Source organism: Wasmannia auropunctata, unplaced genomic scaffold, assembly GCF_000956235.1.
Source record: "Wasmannia auropunctata unplaced genomic scaffold, wasmannia.A_1.0 LD336060.1, whole genome shotgun sequence".
In the NCBI taxonomy this organism is placed as follows: Eukaryota; Metazoa; Arthropoda; class Insecta; order Hymenoptera; family Formicidae; genus Wasmannia; species Wasmannia auropunctata.
Genome location: NW_012026830.1, coordinates 1,486,306 through 1,512,375, shown reverse-complemented (window position 1 = coordinate 1,512,375; position 26,070 = coordinate 1,486,306). Strand labels below are relative to the sequence as shown.

The following is a 26,070-nucleotide window of genomic DNA, read 5'->3' as shown; positions in this document are numbered from 1 at the left end:
CAAATACGTTTAAAGCAACAAAACATTTTTTTTTAAGAATCATATTATTTCATACAATTTTCATATAGATTCTGTGCCATTTATAATAAGAACTTCATATGTATCAAGTCTATATTCCACTTCTTAACAGTAACTATTCTTACAAAATATCTGGACAAATTTCTTAAAATCTAGCTTATAGTCAATGATACGCTAAGAACTGGAGTTACATCGGAACGATGTGCATCGACAACAGTACAATCTACGTATAGTAAAAATGAGTGTCATAAGTAATATAATAAATATGCACAGTAAGAATGAAGTACAATTGTAAAATTCACAGTTTACAGGTAGTTTCAATTTATGCTGTACAACGTTCACCTAATCTATCATATTAATAATATATTATATGTGCATATTAATATATTTATATAATTATATAATCTTTATTATACAATTTATATTATATAATTATATAATATTCTATATTTTAATATAATTATATACTATATAATAATTATATATTATATAATATATAATTATATTATTATATTATGTATAGATTGTAAATACTTTTTATCAATTACTTATTTTCATTTTCCATATTCCAACAGCTTTCTGAGAATCTGAAAATCAGTATCAGTTATAAAATGTAAGAAAATATATGTAGACAAGAAAATCAAATAAATAATTTTAATTATTTATTTCCTCATTCGTTGATAGCACGAACGATCAGGCACGAACTTACCGCATCTTACAGCCACGGGTGCCACGAGGGATCCATTCTGCAGAGATTGTCATGGCTATTGGCAGCGGCTACCAATGTGCTGACCTTACTGTCAATACCATCGAAATTCGCCAAGGAATTCAATCTATTGACGATCGCGTTGACCGCGCGAGTCACCATCGTTATCAAGAGTTCGCCCTTCGGATCGGTCGGCGCTTGCGATGCGCCCTCGGCGTCCTCCTGCCGTTTGTGATCCGCGATCACTTCGTCCCGTAAAATCGCGCGGAGTATGGCGTTCAGTTGAAACGTGGGTTGAACCAAACAGCGTGCTGTGGCGATCGCGCTAGCAGTCAACGGTCCGCAAACTCCTGCGAAAGATTAATTTCGTAGAGTCTGAGAGAACTTTTCGCGACCGTCTGCGCGGATGTTGGACTTACAAGAAATACTTATATATAATATTTAAAATTATATCCAAGTACAAGAGATATCTTTGTATCAAGATACTTTTTATTGCAGCAACAGACAAATAGATTGTTATGTAGATTATTGTGTTTGACTGACCTATAGTCGTGAGAAACTCGAAGATATTGGGCGTCAGGCGGAAGGGTACCGGTCTATTCGCGTCCAACTCTCCGGAGGTATCGTCAATGTCAAATTTGAAGTACGCGATGTTGATTAGACCAGAATCCTGATGCACGTACATCATGTCGGGATTAAGTCGTGTAAGATGAAGCACATATTCGGCAAAACATGTTAGAGACAGTTGTAGAGTGAACTGAAAACAGAGAAAGATAAAGGTGAGAAAAAATGCATACGTTGGTTTTGTACCAATGATTCTATTTTTCAATTATCGTTTCTGTCTTTACTTCTTTCGGACAACTTAGAGATATTTCTTTTTTTTGGCACTAAAGAATACTAATAGAATAAAGAATAATTTTGTGTTTAAACTCAAAAAGTTTTATGTTACAATCGACGAATTTATGCTCTTTAAATCACTAGTATTTTTCACAATGCTTACCATTTTTCTGAACGTCCAATAATCGGTGGCGCCGGGAAATGTCTTCATCGCCCAATCTTTGAGCATGGTTTTGGAGACCATTGTGGTCTGCACCTCCTTCAGAATATCCCGCAATACCTGATGACTCGCTTGCGTGCCTCGCGCTTGCACGGCGGCCAATTTCTCGTAATATCTGGCGATAGGTGCGTCGTGCTCCATTCCCAGCTTGGCGCAGCCCTGCTTGTAAATGTCCAGGAGAGAAATCGCTGCCGGGTTGTCCTCCACGAGTCTCATCTGTGGCGAAACCGCAACGAGACGTGGCACCGTAAAGTGCAAGAAGCGTCGCGACGTTTCCTTCTGCTTAGTCAAGTAGTGGTTCAGCATGCGCAGCAGTTGTAGCAGGCGCTCCTCACGTCTGGCATCTCCCAGACCGGCGTCGTTGACTACTAAATACGGATAGAGACGACCGTTGTGACCGCGGATACGTAATCTCCTGGCGGCCGTGTTGTGTCGTTGAACCACCTCGACACGCGGCACAAATCTCGCTATCTTCACGGAATAATGCGAGTGCTGAAAGAAAGGCATAAAATTTGAGAAAAGATTAACAAAGCAGACGCCTTCTCTCTTGGATCTCGCGAATATTACTTTTATCGTCTGAATAAAAATATAAGATTAAAAGTGCCAGATATTAATATGCAATTGGATATCTTTAATTTTAAATTATCGGAATATAGAACAAACTCCGTATTCTCAATTTCACCTTCGTTCTCATATTTTAATGGCGTATAGACAGAATAAAACTTTTATTGTGTAATCATGTCTATGTGTGTCCATCGAAAATGGAGAGCTTTAATCGAAAAAAAGAGTTGACTCTCTTACCCTAGGTATCAGAAATTCACCGGGTAGTTCGACTTCTGCGGTTTTCAAGCTGAAGTTACTCAAAAAGCGGCATTTCTCCTCAATTAAGAAAGACCTGTAGAAGAATGCGAATCTTTAGTTCACGAATCGTAAAAAAAAGGAAGTCATTACAGAATAATTAAAAAATAAAATATTACTTTGGCAATTGTTTCGTTTTTTCTTCGAGTATCTTTATCCACTTCTTCAACTTGCTAATGAGATTGTGCAGCAGTCTAGCGCCAGACACTGTAAAGTCGAAATCACTTGCGAATTGGTTCTTCATTTTATGAAAAACAGGATCCTGGTGGGTAGCTTGAGCTCTTCTGGCCAAGGATTCTGATGCCGCCGAACTAAACGAACTGCTCATATTTTGCGAAGGCGATATGTTTTCTGCAAGTCACAAAGTACATATTAGAAAAAAATCGTTCTCTTTGTCTAATTCTCGTTTTATAACTAATACAGAAAGCAAATGGATTTACCAATGCCAATACCAAATGTTGACACGAGTTTTTTCACAAAATTTAATGTATGCGGGGTTATTGTAGCTTCACTAACTGCGCCACGGTTCTCGTATGCTATAGCATAGCACTTCGCAAGTCCCTGTCGCAGTTGTCTAAGAACCTCCTCATACCATGTCTCTCGGAACCACACCATCTGACATATAAATTACAATGTTATTTTTTGTACAGGAGATTAAAATATTAACTTTTCGCATAAAAGAATATATATTCTTTTTTTTGTACAGAAAATTAAAATTTTAACTCTTGTACAAAATATATATATATTAAAATAAAAAATATATATATATTTTGTACAGGGGTTAATATTTTAATTTCCTGTAAAAAAAATATATACATATATATTGTATATGTAATGTGCTGTATTTTTTATTATGTCTTATTATGCAATGTCGAAAAAGTAGAATTAAAAAAACATTATTCAAACCAACCTGATCGACTATGCCCTCCAAACTGGACAAAACAGTTGGATGGATGTCTCTCTGCATATGCATGATCTTTGAGCATCTCCACATAGGCGCCGTAGCACGTACTGTGTGGCTGGTTTCCGGTATTCCCTGCTGTGGGGGTACGTTACCCGTCGCGGTAGAGCCCCGATCTTCGACACCATCTTGACTCTTACCAGCAGCTAATTCATTGCTCTTGTATCGCTCTCTCTGTTCAATTTTTAACGTTAAGTACAGAGTACGGATAGAGAAATAAACTGCTTGTGGGAACATCCTTCCGACTTGACTCAGCAAATTCAGAATTACATTGCCCTCGTGGCGCACTAGGTACATCAGCAACTGCGGTACCCAGGGCAACCACTGGATGGCTGGCACACCTACGGCATATTTGTCCACAGTCTCCATGAGCGACGACTTGTCGTCGTCATACGTGAGCAACCATAGAATTTTTGCTATGTATTTCCTGGATTTTGATTCATTTTGATGCCTGCAGGCGTGCAAGAAGCATACAAGGGCGTTTATGCCGATGCTGATTTGGCGAGCGTCGCGTGTGAAAATATTTTCCAGGTAATCACCCCATAGAGACCAAGCCTTCACCAAGGTATCGTGTAATTGCGTCGCAGCGGAGAAGCTCTTATTTGCATCGTCCGACCGTCCTAACTGGGCCTGAAGCATGCCCTTCAATGCGTAAAACTCGGCAATCATTTCTTTCGTAAAATAACCCATATTCGTAGAGTCCAATACTTCTAAACCTTCCTGCAACTCGTTCTGTCCTCCCATAGTAGCCATTTGCAAAAAGCACTTTACTTGCTGCCTGATTTTTTGGAAACAATCAACCATAGGCACACTTGTGGGTATTGTATAAATCTTGGCCAAAGAATCCAAGCACACACTGCACATGTTCTGTTTTCTCGCGATTTTGCCGAAATGAATGATCGCTTGCATAGACGCATGAACGCCGAGCAACGAGTGATTGACCCCTTGCTCCTGTTGAGAATCGTAGTGACTGGAGATGAAGGTATAGTGATGCTGCCTCCAGGTGAAGATATCCGACCAGTGGCTGAGGTCGTCGGCTATAACGGGTAACCGATTTCGCCAAGTCTTCACGATGGCCTTCATATCGTGTAGCGAATTGCTCCTACAATGTAGCAGTCCTTGATGAATTTGCATCGCCTCTTGAAGCTCCATTATCTGTTGGGCCGCTTGTAGCAGCGGCTGATGGACATGGCTAACGATGTGAGGTAGTCTACGCCACTCACGCATACAAAGACCAGACGCGAGTTCTACGTAACGCTCAACAGTACTAAGATGCTGCTGATCCTCGTTATTGCACAACGTTACGAACCCACGATAGAGATTTATCTAGAAAAATATAGAAAAAATTGAAAATTTACCAGCATCTCTTTTTAGTACTAAACATAAATATATTTATACTTATGTTTAACATAAATATAAATATAAACATAAATATAAAACATAAATATATTTATATAACAAAATCGTGCTACAAAGTTTAACATCAGACCCGAAAGAAAATATAATTAAAAATATAATTACAAATATAAATATAATTATAAAGCTATAAACTACTTTTTTTTAAAGATTACTTTGTCATAATACCTTCCAGACCATTTCCCGTGGGCAATTGTGTTCCAGCTGTGTGAGAATCTCCTTCATCACCGGCCAATTCGAAAGACGCCATGCGCTGTCCAAGACGAGGAAGGGATTTTTGTAATTGCTGTGGCCGCCCAGTTCCATTAGAATCTCCCACTGATTCTGCTCTTTCAAAGTGCGCTCCCAATGCTTCTCCCAAAGAAGCATTTCCACATTGAGGTGGTAGGGCGCCGGGCCAGTTGGATAATCCTGCCGGAACTTGGACATGCATATCTCGTACGTCCCTTGCGCCTGCTCGAAGAATCCTTGCTGCTCCAACGCGATCGCGTTCAACGTGTCCTTGTAATGCGCTGGCCTCTTCTGCCACAGGCCCGACCACATGTCCTCCTCGCAGAGCGACGAGTACATCTCCGAGAGCATGTGCATCACCTCGTAATAAGGGGTGACGCACTCGACCTGCTCGCCCTCGTCGGGCGGGCGATACAAGTCGGGCTCGCTTTTAATCTTCGTATTACCGCCGTGACCGTCCGCCGCCATCTCGGCGCCCATCTGCTCCAGACTTAGCGTTATTCGGTGCCAGACGTTGTGCGATTTGCCTAGGTACTTCATCACGGGCGGTGGTATGGCCACCGGTGGATTGCAGTGCGCCAGCGACTCCAGGAAGGTGCCGAGCGCGCTCGGATGGCAGTCCTTCTGAATAACGTGCGCGCCACTGGCGACGAACGGCGGTATCTCCGCACTTATGGAATTGAGATGAGGCTCCTCTAAGACGGACCATACTCGCGGAAACATGTCCAACCAGACGCGCTCCGCCAGCCCCGTGTCCATGTGGCACAGCTGTGCGGTCGCCAGTAGCAGCTGCTCCGTTTTGATCTTCTTCGCGTTCTCCATGAACTGTATCTGCTTGTTGATCATCTGCGTCAGGCTGGGCTTCTCGGTGATCTCCTCGGTGGCGGTGGCGCTCGTGGAATCTGTCAGATTGGACATCCAAGCGTCCATCTCGAGGAACGTCTCCTTCGAGTCTCCTTCCGTTATTTCGGAAACCTGCGGTTTCTCGTCATGGCAATCGATACGACAGATAAACTGAGTTTGATCCTTGCTCTCCTTTTCCATGCCTCCCTGCATGATAGACGTGATGCTGGGCAGCAGGAGATCTTCATTGGTCATTTGTATCGAAGTGGTCGGACTGACGGTGGCCAGCAGCAACGCGATACACTGCTTTATCCAATAATGAGCTCCTATGTTCTCCCAGTTCTGACTGACGACGATGTACAAAATACGATCGACCAAACGCTTCTTCATCGAGCTGTCGAAGACCTCGAAGAACTTCGCCCTCACTTGCGGCTGTACACAACGTAGACCGGCTAGGAAAGCCTGTTCCAATTTACACGTCAGTTCCGTCAGCTTCAGACTCTCGTCGCGGTAAACGTAATTCACCAGCTCCAAGAATTGCCTGTTCAACTCCAGATCATCGGGGAAGCGTTTCTCGACGTACTGCATCATCTTCACCAGCAGAATGGATTTCTCGCGCAAACTGGGCGTCTGATTCATCGCGATGGTAGTTTTGTTCTTCATCCATTCCTCCAGTATCTTCGTGATGGCTTTCATCACCTTGACATCTTGCGTCTTCTCGATTAGGCCGACCAAAATAGTACCGATGAATGATTTGCGCATATCGACACCCATTACCGCCACGCGATTCTTCACTAGATCCAAACTAAGTATCAACAATTCGCTCGTGACAGGATTCGCTTCGGTCTGCGTGGAATGCAAATGTTCCTTGGCCATTTTATGCAATACTCTCATAAATGGAGTTATTAATCGATCGATATAACTGGGATTATTCGTGCAGGCTGCTTTAAGCATCATGAGCGTGCCAAAAAGCGAGCTCGGCGTAGCCGTGGTAGTCTTTTCATAAGTGGCCAGACCTTCGGCTATAAATCTGTTCACAGTCGTGTACAACGTGTCCAATTCCTCGTACTTAGGCGCTACATTCGGGGAGGCCTGTTCGGCCGGGAAGATCGTCATCAATCGCGAAAGAAGGCCGTGTACCAGACGTATAATTTTAGTGTTGCTACTGGCGATGCAAGCACCTATTCCACGTTGAAGTGGTTTAAAGCTTACGAGTATCTGCTCGCGCTTCATCACGCCCAGCAAAAACGTTAGCACTTCCAGTGCCGTGCTGATGTTACCAAAGTTGGGCTGGGTGCTGTCCACACTAGCGAGGACTTTGTCGAGCCAAGCTAACTTTAAATCGCATTGTTCAGCGACCCACACATCCGGTTTCAGGGCCATTTTCAGCAGAGCGACGCAGCGTCTGGATAACTGCTCGCCCGGATTACCGTGAATGGTCGTTACGTCGTTCACCTGACACGCCAGGCGCAGCAGGAAATTCAGGACGGCATCCGCGTGAGCTCTCTCAATCGGTTTCGCCGATCCCGGCTCCATTCTAGGTAGAATAAGAGGCACGGGGCTGTTACCGGACGGCCCTGCCTGCGTGCTCATGCGTTTACCAGATGCATCGTCGATAATCATGCGCTTAATAGTTAAACTCTGAACGGTCGTCCTGCTGGATTCTGTGCTTTCGGCTTCTTCCTTAATTCTATACAGCTCCCACTTTACGATAACTTCCGCCAACTCAACAGCTAGCCGCCGATGTTCTATGGTAGCGGTTGGAGTGCATCCTATACGTTGAATCGAGTTTACTATATGCTGAACCAGATGATGCCTGACCGGATAGTAAACTTTGTAGTGTCTCACAACTAGTTGTAAGATATGAGATAACTGTTGCATAGAGTGACCCTCTTCTACGATAATTTTCTTCGTCCAATGTGTCAGCATAGTATTGCCATCTTCCATCCGTACAGGCATCGCAGGGGTCAATATTTCCAGTGCTTGCCGAACAACATTACGCGCGTCCACGGCATGCGCCTTAAGCAAGCTATGGAATACCTGCAACACTATACGCTTGTGAATAGCAAATTTAGCGATTATGTGACTGAGAAGAAGATGACCGTGATATCTAGTAGTCGGATCTACGCAATTCTTGCCTAGCAGACAAGGCCAGGCAAACGTCATGAGACGACGCAGCTTATTTCCTTGCCTCTTGTTCGTAACATCGTGAATGTGCTGTGACGCCTGCTCCACTAGAAGACAGGAGAATTGCAACAGAGAGATGCGGACGCAGTCGGCGGAGCCGAACGGATTGTCCGGATCAATTATTTTGCCGATAAATACTGACACAACGTTCTCCGGATTGTCTTGATAAGGCATCGGCGCGCCGCCGACCAGTTTCGTACCTTCGCCCCGTTCGAAGCTCACCGCGAAACACGGAATTATGATTAGCTGCAGAACGTTGGCCTTCAGCTCCTGTGACATGTTGTTCGTGGGAAAATGTTCGACGAAGTGGAAGAACGCACTTCGCTTCCATTCAACCGTGTATTCCTGCGCCACTGTGTTCTCCAGAAAATCTCGCAGGAACTGAAAGTCCGGCACAAACCGGTCGCACGTGGCCCGAAGCAGTTGAAACAGCAGATCGATATCGTTCGGTTGGTGACGGAAATAATGCAGGAGAATCTTGACGATGTGCTTCGGCTCCTTCCAGTGGCAGTACTCAACACCCTCGACCTTTTTGTGCAACGTTTGATAATCGTCGTTATACCAGATCTGCTTCAATGCGCCTACCAACTGGCTCTGGGTGGATAACCATTGCTCGTCGAACTTGATGAGTATACTGATGATCTTGATTGCCCGATACTGCACTTCGCTCTTCTCCGCGTGAGTTAAATTGGAATTCGTTTGCGAGTGAGCGAGCAGCATTGTGACAAGTCGCGCTGTGCTGTTGTGCAAGATGTCACGGAATGGCTTACCGTCCTTGTGACTAATAAGATACTCCAGGTATCTGCTCCACTGTTGATCCTTGATATTGGTGTCGTGAAGAAACAGATTGAGCGCGTCCGTCGGATAACGTAAAAGACACTTCATCAGAGGTTCCCTGAAGGGACTGGACACCTCGACTAGCAGCGATTTTTCAGTTTGCAGGATGAGCCTGCAGAGCGCGTCGTTGAACTTGGGCAGCGATGCCGGGATATCGTGATATATTCCTATAATGATGGTGATTTTCTGCTCGTTCTCGCCAGACTTCGATATACCTTTGTGAGATTGAATCAGGTTCTCCAAAAACTTCTTCACGTGTTGCAGCATTTGTTCGCATAGAGTGACGCTGAAAGTGCTCGGGAAGAGCTGCGTCAGATACGACAGCCTTCTGACGCAATTCAGACTCAGATTTCTGTGATCGCCCAGCGTCAGTAACATAGGCCGCATCATTGTGTGAACAGATTCCATGTCGAGTTGAAAGCCGGCGATGAATGTTTTCATGCACTCAAAGGCCGTCTCCTGCAGCTCAGCCTGGGGTTTTTCTAAAGCTTTGTATAAAACTCCGAGTATCTTCTCCCGCCAACCTACGATGTAGTGGCAAGCCGCCAGCGCTCGTAATGCCGATTTTCTCAGGGGCATTAGATTCGAAATCGATTTGTAGCAAGCGAGTTTATTGAGATTAGCCTCGTCCGCTTCGCAGAGACCCATCACCTCTTGGAAGAACACCTTGTGCTCGATAATGTTTAAATCGATGGTGAAGAGACGCGGGTTCAAGGTAGTGCAGAATGTGTTGCCGTCCATCAGGCCGATTTGTGCGTTAGTCGGCTGATGCCTTAAAAGATGTTTCTTGGGCGGCACCATATCCGCCAGGACTTCCTTATGCGGCTCCATGACTTCCGTTACCGACTTGTTCTGTATTTCGGCGAGCTGACGTAACGAGGCCATGGCCTGTTCACGCACGATCGTGTGCGGCGACGTCACCTGCTTGACCAGCTCGCGGGTGACTTCGTACAAGCTCTTATTTTGCGCTTCTATCAATTCCATGTTGTCCTCCTGAATTCCAGGATTCACGCAGACTCTCAGCATCTTTTCTAGATTCTCTTTTGCCATGTCAATAGCGCCGTTGGACACCTCATCCGTTAAGTCCATCATCACAAATATGAGAGCCTTCAGGAAGACGAACAAGTGATTGAGAACCCATTTGGTAGCCATTCGTTCGAATAAAAATTTTATTGCTATGCAACCACCTAGTTTGGCGTACCAGGCACGCTCGTAGCACAGCGAGCACATTCTCTCCGCTAGATACTCCATGAAAGGCAATTGGCAGGCCCGTTCCTTGGAACCCAGAATATTCGTTGCTGTTTCTAATATCAGTACGAGCGCCAGGTATCCCGCTTTATACAGCTCCCTCTCGTCGTGACCCATTATAATGGCGAGAGCATCGATCAGCACAAGTGGATCTTGTCCTTGCATATCCTTGCGTACCTCCCGGTCCGTCCAACTGAAGAGACCGGCCTGTTGCGCTATGGCGATCATCGTGTAATGTCTCACGACGGCAACGACGGTGGCGAGCACCGAAGGTCTCAATTCTTTGATCTCCGCGGCGACGAACATGCTTGTCAACGCGATTTGTTGGACGTTTCGCGCCACAGCATCGGGACACCTGTAGTGCGGTCCCTGTTGAGGCGGTATCTCGTCCTCTTTAAAACTCCGATGAGTAAACAGGTCATACCAGAGATAAGTAGCGTCGTCCATTTTTAAAGACGCCGCCAAGTAGCAATGTATAATCTCCCAACATTGCTTGCGATAAAATACATCCGTCGTGTTAGATTTTAATGCATTGAATGCAGCTTCGATCACTTTTTCGATCGGAAAATCGATCGATTGGGACACTCCTTGGAAGAAAACCACGACGTTAGGAGAATTGGTTTCCCGATCGTTGTACTCCAGTTTTTGTGGCTCAATCATCATTCTGCGATTTCCGCCGCCAAACTTTCCAAGCACCCTGAAAGCTACGTGAGCTTGATCGGTAGAATTGTGCAGTGTTCTCCAGAGAGCTTGCATAAGTTCGGCACGAATCGGTTGTATGTGTTCATATAAAAAATCCGGCTGAAGGTTATCGACGCATAATTCTAACGTGCGAAGACCCTGACTTACCAAGCAATAACTTCCGTTCAGAGCGGATACCAAGGGGTCCATTAACATCGGAAGATATGGTAGAAGAGAACTGAGACGTACGGGTACAGTTAAGCATAATTCGACAAAGAGATCTTTCATGTGTTGTCTGTGTAAGCCAGATTGCAGTCTGTTCAGTCCCTCTAGCATATTCGGAAGCAACGGTAAGAATTCTTGGTACAATAAATCATGCGAACCACCACCGATAGACCGGAATAAGGCACGCAGCAGCAGAAAATAGTTGTACGGTTCCTTCGCTGACATAGCCAGCTCCATGGCACGATTTACGATTAGGTTCAGATGTGGCCGCAGCATGTGCTCATTTTCGGCGGGAAAGAGCGACACGCTGCCGAAGACGAGTTTGAATAATTTCAAATACAGATTACTCCGTTCCACATTTGAGCCCATCTCGCTCATTCGTTCCAGAAGATATTCCACTAATATCGTCGCGAACGTCGAAGAAACCGTGTGACTTGACAAAAATGAGCTTCCGATTATCTGCAAAGCGCAGTTCTTGAAAATCCTTTCGACCATGTAATCTATAGACACGGAGAAGATCTCTTGGAACGTTTGGGGATTCATTTGCGTAAACACGTTACCGAAGAGATCTAACACCTCCTTCTCTTCTCGCGTCCGTATAGTTTGAGATTGTATCGGTCTGCCTGGCTGCACGGGAACGCCTATCGCTGGTGGACCAATCGTGTAGATATCTAGAGCCGGTAAAGCCCATTTGACAAGTTGTATATAAATCAAAGTCTCTTTCGCTTGAAGCTGATTGGCTTGGGTCACTTCGCTGGTTCGGCTGTTGATGCAATTAGACGTGATGGCCTTCGCACCGTGTACTAAACTCTTCACTAGATTTCTGTAATCCGCCACGTTGTAACTCATCGCTTGCGAGGTCGGGAAACCAAACTTCGATTTTGGTGTAGTTTCCTTCTCTTCATTCACGTCTAAACACGGCTTCGTATCCTCAGTCGTGGTGTCCGCCACGGCGGGCCGTAACTGTTTCGCTTTATTTCGCAGAATTGGAATATAGATCTTGGCGATGGTTTTAAATTTCAGAACAAAAACCAACAGTATGCGTATCAATAGCTCGCGCCCTTGCGTGCTGTTCTCGGCATCGGACCTCTGCCTAACTGTATCCACCAGGTTCATCAGTAACTTGCAAGAAACCATCTGAACGGCTGTGGGTAAGGTTTGATCAAGTAAATTCTTGCCGTACAAGTGCACTGCTCTCGACACGTCACTGAGGGGTAATTGAAGCCTGACATGATGCACTAGATCGGCGAGCGTGGAATAAGCTAGCGGTCTCAGCGCCTCGTGAGCGGTCCAACCGTGGCCGATGAAAATATCCTCGTTAAAGAAGATCTCCATATGAGGAATAAAATGATTTCGTAGATCCGTAGCAAGTATGTGACGGGAAGCGATTACAAGTTCTTTGCGTAAGTGTGCTACTTCCATCGGGCAGAGCGTAAATAAGCCTAGTATACCTTTGACCAACATCGTGCTGTTTTGCGATATTAAATCTTGGTATAATCTTATGACGTAGGCAAGAAACGAAAGCGTTTTGACTTGCGCGCCCATAAAATCAACGAAAACCTCCTTGTTGAATCCGGGAGACGTTCGATGCTGGAGGCTGGGTTGCAGTGATATGGTCGTTATCACAATTGGAACAAAATCGGATACGTCCTGGTGTACATTCTGCTTGTATAATTGATTCAATAGTACTACAATTATCGGCAATTCTTGAAGCACCTTGAGAGATAGTACTGCTTTCGGAATCAAGTTGTACTGAAGATAATAAGAAAATAATGTAAATAATTCCATTCCTTTTTTTTTTTAAATAAGCAATATACAATACTTACTGTCACGACAGTACCATCGGCAGCTTTCTTTTCGCTTTGTATCGCTGTGATCGTGAACGTTTCCTTCAACAGGGCTTCTATATTAATTTCTGACAGATCTTTCACACGTAGAGAAGGACGTGGCTCAAATATTTTTGATAAATTTTTTGGTAACTCGCTATATACCGATTTGACAAATTGAAGAAAATATTGAATCTGTGAGCAGAAAAGAAAAATAATTTAAGATATATTTTAGAAATACATAAGATATATGAGCAGGATGATGCATAGCTTTATATAAGACTTGTAATCAATGAGTCTTCAAATCCGATTTTCATCCTATATATCTTTGTTTGTAACAGTTTGAGAGTTTAAAAGTTGTTTAAAGGAGTATAAAATGAATTGTAAGTTAAAACAAATTGATAGATACATACATACATACATGAGATAAATGAATTATAAAAGAAAGAATATTACTCACTTCTGGATTAAATGTCGGTTTATATTGCTTATGAAGATCGATTATGATGCGTAAACACACCAGCACGTTTTCTTCATTATCTGTCTCTAGTAATTTGAATATAAGAGTCAGGATTTGCTTGACATACTGACGCAAGTATTCGTTGCTTGGTAATCGGTGTATCATTTCCAGAATTAGTTTTCTAACTTGTTGAATATTGTATTCCGATATAAAGTGTGGTTCTCCCTCTTGTAATATCTTGAGAAAGATCTTCATCATGTGATCGAGAAATGCCGGATATTGGGATGAACACATAATGATCTACAATTATATTGTCACAATTATATAAATTAAAATATATTATTTCTCTTTTTCGAGAGATAAATTAAAGATTAATTTGTGCTGCATAAATGATCTTGGTGACATTTGTATGACAGTGTGTATACCTCAAAGTTTTCTGATAATTCTTGAGCTGCCTTCAGTTTCAATTCATCCTTTGAATTTTGATCAGCCAGCATGGTGACATATGAACGATATGTGTTCATCTGTTGAGCTAATGGCTCGTTAATGGGTGCCATGTTGATTGTTGTGACAAATCCTTGTTAAATACTATAGACAACTCGTTAGATCTGTAAATCAAACATTACAATATTAATATAAATTATTAGATTTATTAATAAATCATTACAATTTCAAATAAATTAGCAATACGTGCAGAAACGTACAAGAAAATTTAAATTAAAACTACATTAATTAAAGCATATATAATAAATTACTATACAAAGTATTTGTCTTCCATATTCTTACAGTTTGATTTTTAAACATTTGAATTGTTTTATGCTTCTCGTTAAATAAAGACTATTTTATTTTAACAAATTTATATCAGTTAGATATTAAAGATCTAATACAATAAATATTTATTTGACACAAATATTGAGCTAAAGGAATATATACATGTCTTAAAATCAATGATTCTATGTTGTGTAAACAAGCCTTAGTAACCATTTTGCTCAGCATAACAGAGAATCTCTTTTTCATTCGTAAAATATATATTTTAAACAGAGAAATTGTTCTATGTAATATTTTAATTTTTGTCTAATAATATAACATATGACAATCATCATGCAAACTATAATAAACGATATCAGAATTCTGTGATGTAGAACACTCGAACAAAGATGTTCCACAAACTCCATGTAGTTCACGAGATACTATACTTTTATTGTAGATGTATAAGACACTGGAAACGCAATGCAGATTTCAGTTTGCAGGCATTGCTGCAAGCGATAAGATGCGATCTCGACTGATTTGAATTTCTAACTCAGATATCACGACGCATTTAGAGACGCAACATGGACGAAACAACGATTGATTCAATCTTTTCGGGATCCTTGAAATCCTTACCGCCTGTCAGTTCAAAAATTGTGCGAATATTTACGAGCTCGACTTTCACTGGTAAGTTATTAATAAAGAGGATAATAGAACAAAATAGTGATAGAAAATACATAATTTAATGTTACAAAATTTGAAGAAAAATAGACGAAAGCACATATAAAATTACATATTGTAATGTGAAAGCATTGAACAGCAATGACTACGTTTATTTGATTTATTTCAGACACGACAATGGAAAGAAATACTTTGATGGCTCAGTGCTATCCTAAACTCAAGGACTATTGCAGAGAAAAACACGGTTTAGAGTTTCAGGTAAGACTTCATCTTGTAATATATATATATATATAGCGTATCGAGATAACCCATTTAGCAAACCGTTGCGTACTGAAGTACATATACATAGTAAAACATGAGTTATACATCTTGTATAGAGAAATTGATTTTCACGGTGCCAGGTACCGGTAATATATACATCATTCAACCTTTTCATGTTAATCCATGATAGAGATCAAGCAAACTTGATAATTATATTTAGGTCACATATATATCGTTCAATTAAACAGACTTGAGTAATCGACAAAATCAGACATGTTGCACAAATTATTATTTCGTATTTCATTTACCTAATTAATAATTTCCTTTGATCAATAATAATATAAATTAAAATATCGTATTGTTATTAAAAGAAATAAAAATTTTCCTTACGTAATTTCCTTACGATAATTAAATCCTTCTTCGCAGGTGGTTGATATGAGGTGGGGTGTACGTGATGAAGCCACCGACGATCATATGACTACAGAGCTGTGTATGCGAGAAATAGAAAATTGTCAGAGACTGTCCATGGGACCCAATTTCGTTGTCAGTAAATTTGCTCATTAAGTTAAATGATTTAATCTTTCGAATTTTGAGATAAAAACTATCAAGCAAATTTCATTTTTATAAGAAACAAATATAATAAATATCTTCATATACGCAGGTATTCCTTGGACAGAAATATGGATATCGTCCTATACCAACGTATGTTCTCAGCTCGGAACTAGAGATGTTAAGGACAGAATTGGAGGGTCAAGGAATGGACGTTAGCCTTCTGGACAAATGGTACAAGAAGGATAGTAATGCTGTGCCGCCTACAAGTATATTGCAACCGATCTCGTCTATCCTTAAAAACTTTAACAATAAAGTAAATAACTTTTAGCGTTTAATGCAGCATCTGCCTTAATTATTATCATAATTATTTCTTTCTTGTAATTGTATTTTTTTGCTTGTGTATCTTTAAGAGAATACCCAAGCTGCAACAAGAGGATCAGGCAATCTGGTGGGACACCATGTGCAAAATGCAAAAATTGTTCCGGAAAGGCGCGCAATCCTTATGTAATTCCGGGAAGTTTGACAAGGATACAATGCATAATTATTTCATGTCAGGTAAGGGAGACTCAATACATACAGTATCAACGAATAAAATGCTAATAATCCTAATATCAAATTTAATAATATTTTATTCTAAAATAGTAACCGAGCGGGAGGTGATTAACGGCGTGCTGAACGTAAAAAATACGAAAAACCATTGCCTTGCGTACGTGCGATACATAAACAACATTAATCTACAAAATCTGAGGAAGGCCAGTCTGTTTCTGGATATAGCTAACAGAAGTTTGGACAACGAAGCCTCGAAATTGTTGGCCGATCTCAGAGACGAGCGACTACCGAATAAAATCGAGAGCACGAATCTTCAGAGGTATACCTCCTCCGTACCCGAAAATACACGAGATAAGCTATTTCTATTGGCTATTGCGATTACCTTAAAATCATGCGATGATTTATGCAGATACACGGTGGAATGGATAGGGAGAGAGGGTCTGGATCCTGAAACCCACGGAGAGTACCTTCAGCACTTCATCACTCACTTTTACAGAAACATAGTGAAGCTCGTGGATCGCGCCATGAGGAAGGAAGACAATTCCGCGCAGGGACAAATAATAACCGAGATTTTGCAACACCTGCACGCCTGTAATAATTCTGTAAAGGTATAAGAAAGTTGTCAAGATTTTAAATCTGATTGAAGTATAAAATGTAAAGTATTAAATTAAAATTTGAATGAACTGACGTTGTCATGCTTTTAAGTAAAGTTTAAAAGCAGTTCAAAGAGAAAAAGGTTGGCAAATTATCACATCCACCACAGGTGTTTTACGGACGCGAGGACACGCTGGAGAGGATAAAAAATTACATGCTAGGCGACAGCGATAAGCCATTAGTATTGTACGGGGAAGGGGGATGCGGCAAGACTTCCCTACTGGCGAAGAGCGCGGGTTTGACGAGCAGCACCTGGCTGATTGATAAGAAGCCGGTCAGCATAATTCGATTTCTCGGCACCACCCCGGACAGCAGTGCGCTTACGCCCACGTTGATCTCAATCTGTCAACAAGTGAGTGTTGCTTGTATTTCTCTCCGCGTTGAAAGATGACAACGAAACGTTTTTGCCGCTCTGTTCTCAGATCTCGTACAATTACGGAATGTCGTTTGAAGAGATCCCGGACGATCTGGTGCCGCTCACAGCCTACTTCAAATATTTGTTGACTTTAGCTAACGCCCAACAGCCTATTCTGCTGTTTCTGGATAGTGTCGATCAGCTGACGGGTGCACAGGGTAACAAATTGTCGTGGTTGCCTACGAGGCTACCACCAAACTGCAAGGTAAATGCGAATGCAGTCATTGAATAACGATAGTACGGCAAAAGAAAATAAATTGTGAAAGAAAAAGCTTAAATTTCGAATAAAAATCAAAGGTGTCGAATTTTCCTGTACGAAAAAAAGTTGCAACTTCGGTTAACGTACACGTATATGTTTCAGATGATTTTATCCTGTGCTGCGGAGGAATCGAATCCGATGATTTCGAGAGATTATCAGTTGCTGCGTAGGATGATAGACACCGAAGAAAGTTTCATCGAGGTAACCGCCTTGGGCGAGGATCTGGCTACGGACGTGATAAGGTGAAGAAATGATATCACCAATATTGTTAGAATTGTTGAGAAAAAGATTCCCTTTAAATTGACAAAAAAAATATTAATTAATTTTTCGAACATTCTTTCCGTTTTAAAACTGTTTTGCACGTTACTCACAATTCTTGCAGAATGTGGATGAAAACGGCCAGGCGGGATCTGAATAACTACCAGTGGCGTCTGGTGGCGAACGCAATATCGAAATGCTCCCTGCCGATCTTCGTGAAGCTCGTGTTCGCGGAGATTTGCCGATGGCGTAGCTACACGAAACCGGCGGACACGCACCTCGCCAGCACGGTGATGGATAGCATAATGATGCTGTTCGAGAGGATCGAGAAGCAGCATGGCAAGATCCTGGTCTTCCACGCTTTGGCTTACATCACGGCCGCCAAGTCCGGCTTGTCGGAGTCCGAGCTCGAGGATCTGATCTCCCTGGACGACAAGGTTCTCGACGACGTCTACCAGTACCATTTGCCGCCGGTGAGACGCATCCCGCCTCTGCTCTGGACGAGAATACGAAACGACCTGCCCAATTATCTGAGCGAAAGAGAAGCGGACGGCGTGAGCGTGCTGAACTGGTATCACAGACAATTCAGGGACGCGGCCAAGGAGCGTTACTTCAAGAATATGAACATGGCGATGTATTTTCACTCGATGATCGCGGACTATTATCTGGGAATTTGGGGCGGTGGCAAACCGAAGCCTTTCAAGTACACCGAGATACAGAGACATCGGTAAATACAGTGTTACGACATTATTACGAAAAGTAACGTCTCGAATTTAAATCGATCACTTCATGGCATAGACAGCAGAATAACTCTAAAACAGAGATTAAGATCTCTATTTTTTAAATAATAATATATTAATGACTTATTTAATCTGAAAAAAATATATTATATTAAAAAATTGAATCCAAAGGGATGGTAAAATAGCTGATTTTACTATTAAAAAAACATTGTATAATAAAGTAATAATAATAGTCTTTATATATTACAATTTATAGATTCAATTTAACAGACAAGGAGGGTGTGGCGGACAGAAAAGTGCCGGAACAACCATTGGCATTTTACTCAAAGGAGGGAACTATCTCGAGATATAATTTACGAAAGGTACTACGAAAAATATCATAATAATAGACGAATGCTAAAAATACTTTTTGTTTTATGACTGAAGTTTGGCGAATTACCATTTCATCTGATAAGAGCACGGCGGTTCAAGGATCTCTTCGAGAACGTTTTATTCAATTACGAGTGGCTGCACGCTAAGCTAAGCTCTTGCCCCTTGCAAGCTGTGCTTTCTGATTTCGAAGACGCGTGTAACTTTGTTGACAATCAAAGTTTGGTCAGGTAAGCCGGATACCTTCTCGGACAAGGCAAAAATTTAACGATATTCTAATTTCATTATATGTTTAATTTATAATTTTATTTTTCTTCTCGGATATTTTTTTTCTAAAACATAATTTTCGAATGCCCCGATTTAGATAATTTAATTTTTTTAGATATTTTATAGATAATTTACGGACACTATTAATTTTTTGATATTCTTAGTAACCCGGATTATTTTTTCAGAGAACTCATGTTAGTCGCTGATGCTCTGAGATTAGGCGGTGCGATTCTGGGAAATCATCCTGACATGCTCGCGCCGCAACTGATCGGTCGATTGCTGCCCGAGATCGGGGCAAATGTTAATGTGCGAATGTTGCTCCGGGCATGCGATCACGACGGCGTCAAGAATTGCGCTCTGCTTCCTCTCTATCACTGTCTGCACACACCTGGTGGACCATTGAAAGTAAGTCCATACGTTCATTTATACAGCAAGTTATTTAATTCAATACTTTCGATCAGGGAGAACTGTGACAAAGAAATTGTCAAATAGGCTGCATAAAAACTATGTTATGTTGATGCAACGTATAAGAAATTTTTTGTCTTTATGAAGCTACGTAATTGATTTGTTATAGAGGGATATCTCTGAATCACGATATTATTTTCTAGTACTCGTTGGAAGGCCATCAATTCGCGGTATTCGGATTTTGCTTAACGTCGGATTATCGCCACGTAGTATCGATATCCAATAAATTTATCACCTGGGATCTGAGTACCAGCGACATGGCGAGGGATGTTAACCCCGGTGTGGAGGGTATAATGCAACGATTGGTCTTAAGCCCCGACAACAGATACGCTGCGGCTTTTACGACCAACTATCAGGCATGACAAAGCTCATTTAATTGATTCCAAGAAAGTATTTAGATTTTCGAAAAAATAAAAAAATAAAAATTTTTTTCAATTTAAAGTTAAATGAATTTTTCTTTATTTTTACAAATAAAGAAAAGATCTTGAAATTTAATTCATTCATATAAGTCTCTTATTAATTCAGAGTTTCCCAATGTTCAAACGTTTTCGTTGAAGAAAGATTAGCTTCGAATCAGTTGAAAGATACTTCACGGCATATGATTTTTCGTAGAGTGTCGTTTTGAATACCCTGACGAGCGAATTCGTCGTCATCGACAACCCTTTACCGAACGAGGATGCAGTGTGCGGCGTGCATCTGATGAATCAGTACGCCTTTATCTACGGGAAGCTAGGCTGGTGCAGATTCGACCTGCGAGGAAACCTGCTCGATAATCACAGCAATCCCGAAGATTCCAACAAATGGCCGATTTTGTGTAAGAAATAGATTATTCATCCCTCCTATATGTGTATTTCCTATATCATGATTTTCATTCTTTCGTTATAGACGTGGAGTACACGAATCTGGATCTCTACAGAATTATATTCTGGTCGGGCAGCCTCGACGACACGCGTATGCTTTTGCATACTTACAGGAAGAAGGCATCGTTAGAGCCGTTTCAGTTTCACAGGTGCGACGACAGGATCGTTATTGACGGTGTTATTTTGTCGTATTACGTTGAATGACTCCAGTAACACTGTTATTGTTTTTTTTTCCAGTGCTTTGGTCATGACCAAGGACAAAGGCACTTTGTACGCGTGCACGAGCAAGGACGATTATAGAATCACGAAGTACAGAAGCGACGAGACCTCGTCTTACTGGGAAAAAGTTTTCGACATGCCGCGGGCGTACAATGACGACGTGGAGTATCTGTTACAGCTGAAGTTGGACGGGGAGGAGGAAATGCTGCTGGCGACGACCGGCAACGGGTTCATCGTGTGGTTTCTGGAAAGTAAAAGCGACGCGCATGTTTTAATGTTGCCGAACGGAGTGAGGAACATCAGTACGCGTATGATGTGTTCGAACTCTGTAATGGTCAGCGGCACCAAGAATTATGCTGTTGCTGGTGTGAGGTACGCGTTATCTAAGAACATCGCCGTTTTTTTTAACTCGAATCCTTGCAAACAAAGAAAAAAAAATGAAATAGGGACGCCTCATAAACAGAATTTAATAATAAGCATTTATGCGCCGATAATCGATATTGAATCTAATCTTCTAATAAATAATTAAAACAAAAATATCGAGATACAAACGGTTTTTTTTAAAATTATGAATAAAAAAGAGAGGGTATTGATAAACTGTATTTTAAGAATGCAAAGAAATTACAAAAATTTATTGTGTTAATTGTAATGTAATGTAAGAGTTTGACTTGAAGCTAGAAGGAAATTCGAAATTAAAATTCTAAGAATTTACATGAAGGACTGTAAACGGCGCATTTTAGAAGACATTTTTTTTTAGTTTTTAGCAGAGATTATTATCCTCCTTATTGAATAAATGCCACGTATTATCGAATTTTTATAATTTATGGAAAAAAAAGGACGAAGTTACATGAGTTAAAAAAAATCGCTTTTCTTAGGAAAAATCTGTACGTTTGGTCGCTCGAGACGTCTGACTTAGTGAAAGTACTGGACGCGCACTTCGCGCGGATCATTCAACTGGAAGCGTTGACCGTCGGAAATTGGAATAGCGTTGTAACGTCGAGCATCGATAGAAGCGTGAAGGTGTGGAACATCAATAATATTTTCGAGCAAGTTCACGTCATCGACAGGCACGAGCTGCAGATAGACATGTTAAGGTAATCCTAGAAAGGAAGAAAAAAAAAGAAGTAAAAAAAGAAGTTGTGATTGTGACGCGTGTCTCACTCTGTGCCGTTTAATAAAACAGCTTGGCCGAGGAGGGCAACTTGGCCGTTACGGTTACCAGAGATTGCGTGGGTGTTTGGGATTTGCTGACGGGTAGATTAATATCGAAGCTGGCCGACAGTCCGCTGGGAGCAATTGTTACACACGCTTGCATTACGCAGAACAGCAAGTAAGTTAATTTACTCTTCCTATTCAAGCCGATCGAATTGATTCCGATAGAATTGAATTTTTTTTCAAATCATGGTGTACAATAAAATCAGGAGTAATTGTCACTTCAGGTATATTGTGTCGACGGAATCGGGCAATGTTCTCGTTTGGAACAGAATTACGGAGCTGGTGCTGTTCAAGGAGGAGCAGAAGAACGTCAAGCAGTTAATGCTGATAGAGAACTCGTCCAAGTTCATAGCCGTTTCGAGGCCCAATAATCTTCCGGGGGTGGAAAACGTGCGGACTACAGCGACTCTCGTCTTGAGAAGTATTCCCGGTAAGGAGAGGTCCTCGACAATTTCGCAGCGCGAGTATCCTCGAGAAATTAATGAATGCACATCTCGTATCAGACGGCAGAACGCTATTCTCTTTCGAATATCCCGTGAGAAGTAATACCGGTACACCCTTCCGACACGTGGTGATAACATCGGACGACGCTTTTCTGGTGGTACCAGCGGCCGACAAAGGCAACAGGGATTGCGTTATAATTTACAGCGCGAAAACGGGCGCGTTGATCAGCAAAATACCTATCAAGTTGCCTGGATTTAAGGTAATGCCGATAAATAAATTATCGATTTCTGTCAGAGACGAGGCAATTTTTTTAAACGTAATTTAAATGAGCAAATGTTTGACGAGATTCGAGTCGGAAGCGAATTAAAGTGACGTGACTGGAGAAATTCGTGTTAACAGGATATTGTGTGTATTACACCGATGCCGAACAAATCGCAGTGGATAGGCATCATCGGTTCCGACAAAGGTACAATTCTTGACATTAATAAGAAGAAGATTATACGCACGATTCCGAAATGGAGCGGAAACATCAGCAAGGACGGCAAATACACCTTGTACGCGCCTAGCAGGTGAACAGACGTTACTCACATTCTGTCACGTTTAAAATTACGTCTTGTATTACAAAGCGACTGAATCTATCTTTTAGAGGCGGCCTCGAACTCATAGAGTTAAAGAAAGGTACAAGCGTGAAAACCTATATACCCAAGGTGGCCGAGGGCGTGTTCACCGTCATATCAATGTTTAATCGTACGGACGAATATGTGCTGTACTATCACAGCGGTCGGAAAACCATCAGGGTCTTCAGGCAAGTTTACATTTGAGGCTAACAATACAAATTAATTAATCTACAAGATCGTAAGATTTCGAGATCCAGCTTAAATCTCACTCTCGCGCCTGACTCGGTACGTTTAGAATAATGAAAAAAAATAATGCTATGTGCGTGAAATATATTCCACAGATCCTCGGACTGCGAGATAATAGCCAATTACAGAGTGCAGGCCGAGTTAAGTGCCATCGATAGCACGCACGACGGCAAGAGCATCGTTCTGGGGACGGTCGACGGCTGCGTGTCGGTACTGGCGATGGCTGATCCGCAGAAACCCGAGATGACGGAGTATCTTGCGAACGTGCCGTCTCGCGACGAACAGGTGCTTTATCAAGACGCTTTAGCGAGAGTGCGTCGATCGATATGAGGTCTGATTTTTATAGCTGAACTGGCTACACTAGTTCAGAGTTTATCTTTCTTCTTCCAATGTAGAAAGAGAAAGATAAACTGTGAACTAGTGCAGCAGTTCAGCTGTAAAAAAAACAGGCCTGCAAGTTCTTCGCGAATTGCACACCTACAAATTGTTAACAAATATTCGAATTGTCTGCCAATTGATACTATTTTGCTCAACTAAAACAAACGACATATAAAATATCCTCTGTTATGCGACATAAAGATAGAAAAAAGGGCGAGCAAGTATTCTCGCGTTTTTGATAAAACATGATTTCTATTCATTCGCAACGTAAATTAGAGAGTTTCTCGCTCCAATATGAATGAGCTAGAAAGACAAGTGCACACACCTACGTTTGTTGGTGAAAGTATCAATTGCCCTTAACGCTCATCCAAGCGTTCCAGTCTTATCTAACGATAAAGTTAACGTGATACATAAACTCATCAACGCTACACGATCTCCGATTTCGCATTTCCACGACAGCATGTACGTTAAAATTCTCGTCGAGGCGCGCTGTGTGGCGTTGTGTTTACATGCACATAAGTGAGGTTAGGTCAGGTTAAGGTTCATCGTCGAGAAAGGCGCGCGCGCCCGAAGAAATTGATAAAAGCAATTGAGAGAAACGTCGGAGACTCACGCGAGGTGTTCGCGCCCGTGATCGTGTCCTCCCGGGGCGGCACTCGGCAACCCAGCTGAGACGTCAATCGTCGGCCGGCGACGGAGGGCGGCCGTGGACCTCGACGGAACGGCGCCCGTCGGCTCCCCGGCCTCGCGACAGTTCCGGGTCCTCGCCTGCCGCGTCGTCCTTCGTGCAACCTACGAGAAATCGCAACGGTCGTAGCGCACCGGATTTTTTGTTTATTTTTCTTTCTTTTCCTTTTCACCCAATGTTGATCCCCCAACCGAGTGTCCACGGCGTGCAACACGCACCGCACGCGGCACGTGTGCCGTGCATGCAGCGGGAGCTACCTTGTCAGAGTGAGGCCGCCATCGAGTTTCCTCTTCTTCCCTTGGCTGACGCGAAGACCTGTCCCTTCCGACGAGCTACGAGCCGGTGACGGTAGCACAACGATTGTGAATCATTTGATCACTTGTGACCGATGAGGATACGAAAACGCGAACCTTGCCGCTCCCGCCTCCCGCGTGCTCTCGCGCGACGTTCCACACCCCACCAGTCCCTCGCGCAAAAACGCAGCGAGAGCGGCGCTTGCGCAAACTGTAGATGGCATGTAAGAGAGAGAGAGAGAGAACAACATCCGATTCCCTCTTCTCTCTCTATCTAACAAGTACTGGGGTGCGTTCAGGAATTCTCGGTGTATTTTTTATCTCCGTTATTCGGAATGTTAAGGATAAAATGATATCGCATCTAGGCGAAAAGCTTCTTGAACGCGGCCCAGGATGGTGTCATGCGAGGCGCGAGATCTCCTCACGTTTTGCATCTATGGCGCAAAGGTGGCGAGTTGCGCATGCGCGGCTAAAACCGCGAAAACCGCGTGAAACCGACGGACACGAGAGATCTCATCGCGTTCTACTCGATTCCGTTTTCCATCTTTCCAAACTTTCCAGTCGCTCGGCTGACGCGTCGACCTTTCTGTTTCAGTGGAAGAAGAAGACCGAGAAGCATCGGGCGGCGATAAAGTTCAAGGCCGCCGCCCGGATCGCCCGCGTGACGCACGATCTGTCCGCGAGCGTGAAGCCGACGAGCTCGGAAACGATCGAGGAAGCGGACGAGAACGCGGAGTGAAAGCCTCCGAAGCGCCGCCGAGAGAGCTGTAGTTGTTAACCCCGTAGTCTCGCACTTCGTAGCCGTGCTTCCCTATATGTAAAAAAAAAAGAAAAGAAAAAAAAACGGACCTCGTAATTGCGATCGAGATCGTCGCGAGATGTCGGTCGTTCGCCCGCTGAAAGGGAGAGAGGCGATTATTGCAAGCCGGAGAACCAAAGAGAGAGAGAGAGAAAGAGAGAGCCCCACGGCTACAGAATTTATATTACATTTATTTATGTCTTTTTTTTTCCCCTTCGTGTAACTCTTCTTACAATCACCCACGCCTGCTTCTTTTTCACTCTCACTGCCTCTTGCCGTTCGAATGGTAAACACCGCGGGCACGGGACGAGTTCGTCCTCTCTCGTCTCATCGCCCCCCCGAGGGGGAGAGACGTCGTCTCTCGCGGGGATTTCGTCGGACGGGCGCCTCGCGCGAGGACCGAGAGGCCCGCCGGCTTTTCCCTAAATCACATTCTCGGCCGGCGCTCTCGACCCCGGCGCGCGGCGCGACGGGATCGACCCGACCGGCGGCGTGTGGTTGTGTGTTGCGGGTCTCCCGAAGGCGTACGCGACGAAATTT

General features: G+C 42.8%; 2 protein-coding genes across 2 annotated transcripts; one reads left to right on the top strand and one right to left on the bottom strand.

The window, feature by feature from the left end:
* Positions 1-515: 515 nt before the first annotated feature.
* LOC105450546 (transformation/transcription domain-associated protein) lies at positions 516-24,431 on the bottom strand. Its single transcript, XM_011690460.1, has 14 exons — positions 24,364-24,431; positions 15,634-15,729; positions 13,980-14,162; positions 13,555-13,854; positions 13,095-13,289; positions 5,185-13,020; positions 3,550-4,926; positions 3,080-3,254; positions 2,759-2,990; positions 2,583-2,676; positions 1,725-2,273; positions 1,268-1,481; positions 728-1,074; positions 516-605 (listed from the first exon to the last, which is right to left on the bottom strand). The coding sequence occupies exons 3-13, from the start codon at positions 14,109-14,111 to the stop codon at positions 734-736; spliced, it is 11,445 nt and encodes a 3,814-aa protein (XP_011688762.1). The 5' UTR covers positions 14,112-14,162; positions 15,634-15,729; positions 24,364-24,431; the 3' UTR covers positions 516-605; positions 728-733.
* On the top strand, positions 14,811-25,470 carry LOC105450611 (NACHT and WD repeat domain-containing protein 2). Its single transcript, XM_011690545.1, has 26 exons — positions 14,811-14,988; positions 15,152-15,240; positions 15,670-15,786; positions 15,905-16,108; positions 16,206-16,350; positions 16,438-16,663; positions 16,754-16,952; positions 17,108-17,350; positions 17,421-17,618; positions 17,775-17,914; positions 18,055-18,657; positions 18,927-19,032; positions 19,097-19,269; positions 19,492-19,711; positions 19,915-20,127; positions 20,384-20,585; positions 20,657-20,780; positions 20,869-21,222; positions 21,726-21,944; positions 22,034-22,180; positions 22,290-22,495; positions 22,569-22,768; positions 22,909-23,078; positions 23,156-23,314; positions 23,468-23,657; positions 25,327-25,470. Exons 1-26 carry the CDS (start codon positions 14,886-14,888, stop codon positions 25,468-25,470), a joined length of 5,094 nt encoding a protein of 1,697 aa, XP_011688847.1. The 5' UTR covers positions 14,811-14,885.
* The last annotated feature ends 600 nt before the right edge of the window (positions 25,471-26,070 follow it).